Source organism: Prosopis cineraria, unplaced genomic scaffold (assembly GCF_029017545.1).
Source record: "Prosopis cineraria cultivar Desert tree isolate PC_DT_omini unplaced genomic scaffold, ASM2901754v1 PC6, whole genome shotgun sequence".
Classification (NCBI taxonomy): Eukaryota; Viridiplantae; Streptophyta; class Magnoliopsida; order Fabales; family Fabaceae; genus Prosopis; species Prosopis cineraria.
The window spans coordinates 37,376,628-37,388,844 of record NW_026555337.1 but is presented as its reverse complement, the minus strand read 5'-3'; the positions used below and the strand labels follow the sequence as shown (position 1 = coordinate 37,388,844).

The window sequence follows — 12,217 nt, the reverse complement described above, 5'->3', positions numbered from 1 at the left end:
ACAGAAGGAGGGCAACATGTTGGAGGTATTATGAAGGTATAAGGTTGGCATTAATTATGAATTTTACTTCCAGTCACATGGTTGTTATTATTATGGTCTAGCATGTTTTCATTAGGGATGCATGGTTGTTATTATTGTGACCCCAATGTATGTATTTTTGAAATAAATGTGACAATATGCATTAGTGCCTGGTCATAAGGTTGTTAGTTTTGTGGTCGAGGCTATAAATGTAAAATATATATGTGATGCTTGTAAAGTTATTTAATTGCCATTTGTATTTATAATTAATTGATATGTAGCTGTGTAGGCTAGATTGACCTTAGTTACTGAGTAGTTGTACACACTCCTCTATTTAATAATTTACAAGCGTTAGCTCTAGTTAGGACAAGGGAAAAACATATGAGGTTTAGGAATCAAATTTCCTGCTGTAATGCCTTAATTACTTTTGATTAATGTGTAATTATCATGATATTGCTAACCAGGATGTTCATATTTTGTTATACTTGCACCGTTGAATATTGAGTATTGAAATGTGTATTTTGGGCCCTAATGCGTGTGATATCTTTTCAGTTGAGATATTTGTATAAGGCTAAAATGTTTACGCAAGTAAGGAGTGAGTATATTTGTGAATGATGGTGATTTAGATGTAAAATTATATGTTTTGGCTCCCCCTTTCGTTTTTATGATCAAGGGGTTGGGCGATAAAAATGTGATATAGGTGTTGTTTAAATATTGTGGTGTATTGCACAAGTTCGTTATAGTTTATTGAGTATGGTTTAAGGGTTGGTGTGGGCTTTTGGCACTTGGATTGAGTCTTAGATATCTTAGTTATATTTTGAAAGCATAAAAGAGTGAGTTTTCTTTTTAGTGTCTAACTTTTGATTAAGAAATGATTTGAATGTGAAACTAATGCCATTAGCTAGAGTTTAGAGAAAGCGTTCTATAAACACCTAAATCACTTCAATCGAACATCGGATGAAAATTTGGTGGGCATTGAAAATCTGCCATGGTAGCTTTTTTCTATCATAGATTTTGCATTTTATGATGCAGCATAAAATTTTATGCTGCAGTATATTTTACTAGAATCTTTATTTTGCTCTTTTGACTTCAATTTGATGTTATCTTATTTTGTATGATGTCTATTCTTTCATACACATGTATTGCTCATATTTATTTTTTTAAATAATTTTATAGCATTAAAAGTTTTGAAAAGTTGGGATCTCATTTATACAAAATTGATAATTTCATTCGGGTTATTCCTGTGATTACCTTGATTTTAGGGGTTCATTGTGGATTAATAAGGAAGACCTTACACAGCGTATGGTATAGAAAAAAGTTGATTTATATGCATGGTCAACTCGTGAGTCTAAGAGAGGAAAAGAGAAAAAAGAGACAAAGGAGAGGAGGAAAAAGTTCTGCTTTACTAGGGCAAGGAGTTTTGAAAGCTTGGGATATAGTTCCAACCCGTCATTTACCAAGTAAGTTGTGTACCATCCTAAGCTCCTATTCTATCCTAATTTTTCCTAGGTTGGGCTATAGAAAAATTAGATCAAGGAGTTTTAAAGGGTTGTTTTCTTACCTTTTGGTTATAAAAAGACTCTCAAGAGTCAAAATAAAGTTTTTCGACTTGTTAGGAAATTAACAGTTAAGCTTTAAAGTAGTAAGCTTCATTTATCCTAATTTGATAGATTAAAAAGGGTGAAAATTTGGTATGGAGTATATTGAGGCTAGTGGAAGTGATAGAAAGGTTAGACAAAATGATTCAGACATAAAATAGTTAAGTAAAAGGAAGTAAATGGTTAATTATAGATAATAGTGATAATTGGTAAGTGTGGTTAATATGAAAATTGACTAATAATGCTAATTTGTATAGGTTGACATATTATGTATATGACTTGAAGCAATAAAAGCAAATTGTTTAAGAGAATACCACATGTAAACCTTTTTTAGTAACAAAAAGGTTAAGGTAATTGAATAATTCACTCTCTTTTATTAATTAGTTTAACTACTCACAAGTAATAATGTGGTTCCTTATGTATGTTTTTAATCAATTGCATGATTTGCAAACTAGTATAGTTTACATTAGGAATAATGAAATTTATAAAGTAAATTGTTATGAAAAATGGTTTTAGAAGAGTTAAGAGTTAAAAAGGTGTGTGTATATATGTGGTTTAATATGTAAATATATGTGGATTATATTTGAGGTGAGAGTTTGCTTATAAGAAGTAGTAGTGTAAGGCCATATAACATTTATTCTTCTTAGTGCCTGATTGGGTGCAGTGTTGGAGAATTTCTCTCCTTAATGCCTATTTAGATATGGTATTGGAGACTTTGTCTTTAGTGCCCATATCAGTATGGTGTTAGAGATTTACACTTCTTAGCATCTATAAAATGTGATGTTGGAGTAATAACACCCTAATCATATATGTAATAAGGGGAGTCCATACTCCAAAAGTGAAATAGAATACCTTTGGTTGAGTGATTTTACCACTGAAGGTGTGTTCAAATCAATGTGTACATAATTGGTCTAATGGAGCCTATGGATTCAGTTCAGGTGATATGGAGGATCGAATGGATAGGATGATTATGCTAGTATGCGAAAATGATCTTATGAAAATAGACATGTTTACACACACACACACACACACACACACATATTGAGATTACTTTTTTACCATTATTCCTATTAATATATAATTGTGAATTATTTTGGTTACTGAGATATTTATCTTATTCTATAGTTATAATTTTACAAGTTTTGATAGTGAATAGAGCAAGGGAAAAGACCCAGGCCAATCATAGTGGTGTTACTACTGAGCTTACAGAGTTTGTGTAATGAACTTATTAAATTGTAAATATAAATGATATAATTTGCCATATAAATGCTTTAGCATATAATGTCAGTACACTCACATGAATGTGTGTGTATTAGCCTCGCTATGTGGTAATGTGTGAAACTATGTGAAATGTGATATAGTGGGGAAAGATACTAATGTAAGAGTATGTTTGTGTAGATGTATGAAAATTTAGCCAGAAATGTTTATATGCGTGTGAGTGTGAAAATGGGCCCAACATGTGTAAAAAGGGGCATGTATGTGGCCAAATTTACATATACTGTAATATTTCTTTTACTTAATCACAATTAACTACAGGTTTTAGTTAATCATTGACTAAATCAAATTGGATTACCACGTTTGTAACTTAAAAGAAATGGGATCCCAAGTTTTCATAGCCAAAATAAATCAAAATTATGTATTAAACTTGTAACCAAAGTGAGAATATTGTTATGGAAGCATGAGATACCTTAAAGGTATAAAAAGACTTGAAAATAGTAGAAAAATAACAAGTTCTAAAAATAGTGCAGTGCGTTATGGCTTATGTGTGTGCTGCGGCTTCCCACTTTCTATGCCATGTGCTGCGATACAGGCACCATGCACTGTGTCATATTACACGTCTTTGACAACAACTTTACTATCATTTAATAACAATTTCAGGTAACTTTTGACTAGCCTCATTTCTTCGTCCGACGTTTGAATGAGATGATTTGGAAATCTACAGAAATCTCTTTCGTAAACTAGCTAATTGCATAAGTTTAACTTCCAAGTGAAGTCACACAAGGCAGTTGGATATTGTGAACACCCCATTTTGTCTGGGCCCCCACAAAAATAAATGAGTAAATAAAAAAATTGAAAAGCCTTTTTTTTAATAAAATAATAAAAAATAAAATTAATAAATAAAAATTAAATGAAAAAATATCCAAATATGTGCCTTAATATGAGTATTCAAATAGGGAAATGAAATTGTGATCTAATCCCTAAAATTGTGCCTTGATTTACAATGGTGAAATTTAAATAAAATTAATCACAAATTGTGATTTGATAGAATTCAACCATTAAAAATGAAAGTATTAATTCTCATCTATAAAAGGATAGAGATTAAGAGAAGAGGGGCAGAAAAGAGAGAGAGTATGGAGTTTGAGAAGACAAATGAGAGATTTTGCATGATAAAGGTAGAGATAATCATTTTCTCTCACCTCTTTGCATGATAATATAGGGTTAGCAAAAGAAAGAAGTATTTTATAGAGTAAAGCTTTGTTCTTTTTTCTTGAATCTAGATGCATTCGTATGAATCACAAATTCTCTTATTTTGTGAATTTATAGAAATTATGCCCACACATATAATTTTGCTTCATTTTAATTTTTTATTTTTTCTTCTTCACACCTTGTCCACTATTATTTGAGACACCTTAATGAAGCCAATACCTTTGTAAATGTTGTTCATATGTGAATCTCAATGTTAGTGGCTAAAGGAATTCAGACGTGATCATTCATTCATTTCATTTACTTTTTCTGTGTTTTGTCTCTTTTTGCCATTTTTTCCCTTTGTTCTTCCTTGTATTTTGTTCCCCAACATGGTATCTTCTTTACACATATGTATGGGAGCATGTCTGTTGGTGATGCCTTTTATTTTCTTTTTCTCCTTTTGTTCCTATTTCTTTCTTTTCCTTGGCATTTGATTTATACACACTCATATTCAAGGAAAGAAAGATATAGAAGCACATATGCGATTTTTAAGCACACACAAACATATATACTCAAGCACATGTGTTGGCTAGTTATTTCTTTTACCTATGAAGTAGAGATAATTGGAATAATCACCTAGGTTTTTGCAAGTGGTGAAGTTTTAAAGGTTTGATCCCCTTGTTTTCTTTTTAGAATTACTTCTATTGTTATACACTTCTCTAACACACACTATACCAATATTTGATTTGAGACTTTTGTGTTTTTTTTTAGTCATACTGTGTGAGGTTTTTATAATCCAGGTAACTAGTTATGCATGGTAATGAACTATTTCAGGCACACTAGTCATGGTGCTTAATTAATTTGTTTTATCTATTTTTTTAAAAAAAGATAGCCTTTTTCTTATAAATATAAATAGGTTGGGAAAATAATTTCTATGCTGTGTGAGATTTTAGAATCTCCGTAGGCATAAAATAAATTAATTTCTGTATGAGACTTTGTGAATCATCGCAGGAATTTCAATCTAATTTCTTTTAAAAAAAATCCTTTTTCAAATAAGGGAATAAGTTTTTTTTAAAAAAATTAAAAGATACCAATCCAATTAAAAACCATATTTTTTAAAAAAATGAAATATTCTTTTTCTAAAAAATACTAACAAACTAACACGTATTTTTACCATTGAATTACATGAACTTTGATCCCTCTAAAGGGTACATAGGCCTTAAGATTTTATTCTAAGTTAAGTTTAACATGTAAATAAATAATATTTTTCTTGATTTAATCTTAATTTCTTCTTATTTTCATTTTATTGTTTTATTAATTAGGGGTAATTGAATTTTTATTTAAGGTCATATTAATTTTGTTTAGTCAACTTAGGGTAATTGTTCTCACGAATAGCTGATATGGGGTGCCTAACACCTTCTTCAAACACAATTGACTCCTGAACCCTATTCTGGTTATTATAGATCATTTTTTTAAATGTTTCCAAAATTTTAGTGGCAACTCCAACATTTATTGATTTCCCTTTTCAAGGAAGATCACAATCTGGGTGCAACAGACACCCGAACGCATTTTTACAACTTTTCTCATTTTTCACAAATTAAGGGTGTCTAAAACCCCACACATGTGCTAAAAGTAATTCATAATACCTAAAACACACTCAATGGACTTAGGACTACCTATACAATACACTACATGCATATACTTCCAATCTTTATAAATTTTCACTCCTTAACCCCTATAATATAAAAAATAATAGGGAAGGTTTTGGTATTGTATTTTACAATTAACATCCATAATTATAATAAAATCAATTACTCTATACTTGTACTAGTATTTTGGCCTTATTAAATACTTAAACTACTTACAAACGACATCCTAGAACCTAAAATACGTCCCAAAAATTCATAAACATTAATCAGTACAAGTGTATGTAAAATGTAACCTAATTGGCAATAACTTAATCATTATATAAGGTAAATAAGTTAAGGAGGCATTATAATGGGAATACTCAAATTCCCAAGTCTCAGGAACCTTTTCCCTTTTCACACTGGAGTTAGAGCCTATAAACTATTAAAATAGAGGGGTGAATTTAGGCACTTAGTAACCAAAATACACCTACCCTATGTAGTTGTATATTAATTAATTTAAACACATAAAAAGGGAGTTAATAACCCAAAATAAAAGATTATACACATGCAAATTATAATTTTACAATGAATTCACTTTTCATGTTTCTCATCTTAAATCGTAGAGTGTATTGGCACAATACACTTAACATGTGACAATGACTTAAATTCCTCAACTCAGTGCATATTGCCACAATATAATCAACCTTATGACAAAATCATAATTCATATCATGACTTGCCACAAACTTAACAATCATACGACACGTCTGATAAACACATATGCATGATCAATTCCACCTTATACCTTCTGAATGAAGTCATAGGCTGTAACATCAAACAAGGCTCCGTCTGTGTGATTGGACTACCTAAGCTCACCAATTGTGAGGTGGGACCCGGCTAAATATTACATAGCTCATTTTTTAAACCACGGCTTTTTCGATTCTTGAATCTCTAGAGTGTTGTATATCCTAAGCTAATCTCCTCAATAAATATATGGAGATAGCTAGGTTCTAGTCCCTAAACAAACTCCAAGACAGCCCCTCAATAAATGGTGGGACAATGTTATACCTTCATGCACTGAAAGGCAGTTGTAGATACTGTATGTAACAGCCCTCCGCTCACCCCGCCTACCCGAGGTTTTTTGCGGCGCTGGACACTCTCCCCCCAGGCCCCACAACAGGGCGACCCCACCCCTTACGGTGAGCATCAGGAGACAAAGGCTTCCCCGCAGTAGTGTGCGGATTATTCCCCTTGCGGAGAGCCTCCCCAGGTTCGATCCTCCAACCTCTCCTACATAACAAAGTTGAGACTGAACCTGGTACCATTACACCTAGCCCCCAGTAGTGGACGAAAAGAACGACAGACATAACAAGGTGAAGAAATAAAAAACTTTTTAGGTTAAAAGACAAAATTGACCTTAAGTTGAGTTTAGAGTCATTTGTAAACTTTCGTGATCAATTCAAAGGTAAAATTGACCATTAACTCTAAGGATTATGTGTGATAATTTAATAATGTTGAGATGGACATTACAATAATAACTTGTATTTAACAAAGTACAATAATTAAATAAGAAATTATAACATGTCAATTATGATAAAATAATTTTTTCAATTTAATATTTATTGACATAAAAGTTTCTATAGATTTTAGAAAAATTATAATATTTTAAGAGATAAGATTATTATTTGTATAATTTAAAAGTATTTATTCTCAATTTTTTTAAAAAAAATACATCAAGTGTATAAAATTAAATGCATCTCACCCTTGATTTGACAGTACAGTGCAACTCCTTGCAAACCCCCTTGCAACGACAACGGTATTCCATGAGGCCCTATCTTTTGGCTCATTATCGGTAACGGAAACATGTGGTATAGGATGACGCTGCTACAAACCTTCCTCAATCCGCTAGTACCTCGTATTAGTCACCGATAGAAGCAGCCATGGCTACTGTGAGCTTCAACCCAACCAGAATCAGAACTACTTCAACCTTCAAACATCGCAATAACATCTCCATTCTCACTTTGCCATCAAAACCCACAAGAATCCCATGTATTATTCCTTCGAATGGCGCAAGAACCCATCCAAATCTGCGCCATTTTCGACCCAATTCAGTCTCTGAGAGCTCGGTGTCGACCCAGAAAGAGGAGGGGGTTCTCGATGACCTAGAAGAAGACGACCCGACTGCGGAACTGAGCTATCTAGACCCGGAAACTGAGCCCGAGAGTATAACAGAGTGGGAATTGGACTTTTGCTCTAGACCCATTCTTGATGTTAGAGGCAAGAAGGTGTGGGAGCTACTTGTATGTGACAATTCGCTCGCTTTGCAGTACACCAAGTATTTCCCAAATAATGTTATCAACAGCATCACTTTGAAGGATGCTATTGTTACTATTTGCGAGGAGTTGGGTGTGCCCTTACCAGAAAAAATCCGCTTCTTCAGGTATTTATATGTCAATTTGCGGTAACTTTGTGTGTATATCGTAAAATCTTCCTGGTTTAACCTCCATAGACTTAGCTAAGATGACTAAAGAGCTAAAAGCACCAGCTGCGGGAAGGAAAGCTGACGCCAATATTTTGTTGCTTTGCAGGTCACAGATGCAAACAATAATTACAAAAGCATGTAAAGAGCTTGGAATAACATCTATTCCTAGTAAGCGGGTGGGTATGATCTCATTTTTTTTTACTGCGTCTCATAACCTGAATGCTTTTTAAATTTAATTTTTTTAAGAATAGATAGAAAACTTATCTAGCTTGAAACCTACATGATCTGATCGTCTGTTAAAGCTTGAATAAAAAGCTGAAGTTGCCAGTCCGGCAAGGTGCTGATAATGGGTTTCGCATCTCTAGGAACTTGGAGGATGTTTATGTACTTATATTAACTTGTGAAATGATGTGTAGTTTGCGGTTGGATTTAATCACTTGACTATTGTTGACCAGCTTGGAAACTTTACAAGCCATAGGTATAAACATTCAAATGATGTAGTCAAATAATGCAGAATGCAGACAAGTCTGTATCTCACCAAAAGCAAGGGAAATCAATACCAAAATTTGGAAATCAATGCTGGAGTGCATGCTTTTTTTAAATTATTGTTTGCATGTGTAGCTCACCTATGTTAAAGTGCCACTCAATTCTCTTCTTAGCTCCAATGCTTGACACATATACACGCTCACACTCCAATTGATTGCTCTTTTCACACTGTATAAACAACAGGGAGGAGAAGAGATAAAAATATATACTTTTTGAAACAAGCAATTTTATATTTGGATCTGTCTCATTTATACTTGATGTAATCCCGATAACTGTACACCATGCCCACGTAGAGTCAAACTTGTCAATTTCTAGATTAAAAATCCTATTTGTTTCATCAGACATAACTTTCACGATGACCGTTTTACTTTGGCATAAATATTTAGCTATATAGAGACGCCAAGGTTTCAGGTACTTCCAATCTAATCACGAAGCAATATGAATTTGACCGTGATCTCTAAATGTTTGAGGAATCTTGAAGAACATTCTTTTTCGTTGAAAAGAAAAAAGAAAGAAAGAAAGAAAGAAAGACAGTTTTAAGCATGCATAAGATTGCTACCCTTGCAGCTCTATCATTTCTGGAACTGCTTACAAGGTCAAGAACTCCCTTATTCACTAATGACCATAAAATGTTTTGCGGAGCCCCTTTTTTTTTTTTTTCGCCCTTCCCTTGTTACGTTTTTCTATGGTACAAATGGGTTGTTCATATATAACAACATAAGCAACCTGATGTAGTTCACAAAAAAAAAAAAAACTGAAATAATGTCTCTATGCTGGTATTCTATGCATCTTGGAGTTGATTGTAGGTTGAAATGCTTCTTCTACTTATTTGCATAAAATGAGGAAACAGCTGTGCCATGTGATTGCATGCGATGTTTATACAGCTACACTGTTCAAATATCATACCCTTGCTAGAAATGGCCCAGCATATAATTTTATAAGGTTCATTTCTATTGTTTCAGTGCCTATCATTACTTCTATGGCTTGAGGAGCGTTATGAAGCTGTATATACTCGTCATCCTGGATTTCAAAAGGGATCAAAGCCTCTTCTGGCACTAGATAACCCTTTTCCTATGGAGCTTCCGGATAATCTTTTTGGGAAAGATGGGCATTTGTCCAGTTGCCTCACTCAGGTACAGAGGCAGAAGTTCTATAATAGGTTTTCATCTTCATCCAGTATCAAACTCCATGCTTGTAGGAAAGTAGTTTAATTTGACAGATAGCTGCATACTTAGTTCAACATTTTTGAATACTTGAATTACTTCCAGGACTATTGCTCTCTAACTTACAGTGACCTACTTTTAAGTTGTTCGAGAGGAAGTGTCATCCTTGGAGAAAAGTTTTGTTTTCGGAGCTGGGCTGGATCTGGATTTATTGGGTATTGAAATTGATGACAAGACGTTGATTCCAGGATTGGCTGTGGCATCTTCTCGTGCTAAGCCATTAGCAGGTACCGTGCAAATTAAGGACTTAACACTCTTCTTCTTGCATAGTATGGTTCTAGTTCTGCCATCTGACATATAAGAATTATAAGAACAAATTGCTGGAAAAGAAATTAATTGAACGAAACTATGGCATTGATCAGCTCAGTTATTTCAAAGGTCAGACCATCAAATGATCAAATGAATGCTCACCATTATGGAAAATAATATTTCACTGCTGATATCTTTCAAGGGCCACTTAACCTATTAAGAGTTCAATTATAATCTTTAACTTGTCTCCTCACACAAACGTTCCTTGTTCTTAAAATGTTGAAAAAGCACCGGCCACAATACCTTGTCTAATTGAAACCTAATTTTAATTAAAACAATGGGAGTATACGAGGATTAAAGTGAACTATTGAGGGCTTGGACATGAAGCTCTCATATCAAGGTTGAGAACCATTTCAATATAAAATCTGAAGCTATTAAGTAAAGACCCATGAATAGTTTTATTGTGATTTCTAACTACAAAACTGGATAGCTGCCTCAATATGATATGCCAAAAACATAGTCCAATTGATGGTCATAAGATAGTTAACTTGAGTAAGACAAACTTATGCACGAATGTTATTTTATAGTCTAAGATAGCGGATCACTGGAAAACTTATGGCTTGTTTCGTATACTAATGGGAGTGATGAAATGTGCAGCATCTATCATGTCTTTGTTGTTATCATTTTATTTACTATTGGCTATCCTTTATGACTGTTGTGCAGGATTCTTACTTTGCATCTAGTTTCGTTATTGTTTCCTTTGCATGCCTATTATTTTGTGTATCTAATAACCATTTTAACGTACTTTTCATTTGACATGAGAAAACTTTGGTAATCTTAACTTGGGAATGCCTACACTTTCTTCTTATGCTCTCTCATCACTAGCATTCCCTAATCCTTACACAACTGTTGCTACAATTTTAAGAAATTATCTACCTGTACTGCCACAGGTTGGATGAATGGTTTGGAAGTGAGTTCAATCGAAGTAGACACTGCTCGGGCTTGCCTGATTCTGTCGGTCGGAATTTCTACTCGTTACGTATATGCGACGTACAAGAAAACTCTTGTGACAACTAGTGAAGCTGAAGCTTGGGAAGCAGCCAAGAAATCTTGCGGAGGCTTGCACTTCCTTGCCATCCAAGAAGACTTGAACTCAGAAGATTGTGTGGGTTTTTGGCTTTTACTAGACTTGCCACCTCCACCTGTATAATCATGCTTGAAGATTCACTGGACAAAAGTATAATCACAGCATTATTGTTTATTTGATCCCAGAAGTATAGGAGTTCGAGTTCTATCCCAAATACTACATTATCTGATCAAGATATATCTTTTTTCAACATTGCCATTTTTTCACTAGAGTTTTCCATCCTGCAATAGAATTTATCTTGGGAATATCAATCTGTTGATGCTCTATTATAAGAGTAGGATGGCCAATTTGAAATTGCATTTCTATTAATTGGGGAAGCACTTGGACACTTGATAATACTGAAGAAAAGTGAAGGTGAAGATAATATGAACATGAATTTTCCCTCCAGTCCAAAATATAAACAACTTTCAATTATAATCCCCATATCAATAAAATTCAATTATATCCTCATTCACATGAAAATATATCATAGCTTTTCTTTTTAATCCTTAGTCCCAACTAGCAATAATGAATTAATTTAAAAAGAGATTGAGAATGAGAAGTAAATACGAAAACCAAGGTTGATAAGTATAATGGGTAAAATGGAAAAAAAAATAATTTTATAAATGCTAAATTGGTTATATTTTAAACCGAGATTGGGGGGAAAATGACTTGAATTTTGAATTGGAAGGAATACAATAATAAAATGTATGGCAAGTCATACCATTTTTAATATGTGAACTGCAGGGTTTATTCTTCAAACTTTGCCACAACGTAGTCGACCTTGTTTTCTACAATATTTATTGTATTTTTATTATCATTAGTTTTTATCTTTTTTAAAATTGTAATATATCAAAGTCAAGCTTGCAAATTTATTATTTACAATCATGTTTATTATATACTTCTCATATTAAAAAAATAAGGTATTTTTAACCAAATTTT

The 12,217-nt window shown here is 33.2% G+C and overlaps 1 protein-coding gene across 1 annotated transcript; it reads left to right on the top strand.

Moving 5' to 3' along the window:
- Nucleotides 1-7,485: 7,485 nt before the first annotated feature.
- On the top strand, nt 7,486-11,488 carry LOC129314218 (protein TAB2 homolog, chloroplastic-like). The gene is given in 6 exon segments (XM_054957578.1): nt 7,486-8,089; nt 8,238-8,307; nt 9,640-9,775; nt 9,778-9,810; nt 9,984-10,127; nt 11,100-11,488. Coding segments are annotated over 6 exon segments (1,143 nt in total). The 5' UTR covers nt 7,486-7,589; the 3' UTR covers nt 11,360-11,488.
- Nucleotides 11,489-12,217: the final 729 nt, after the last annotated feature.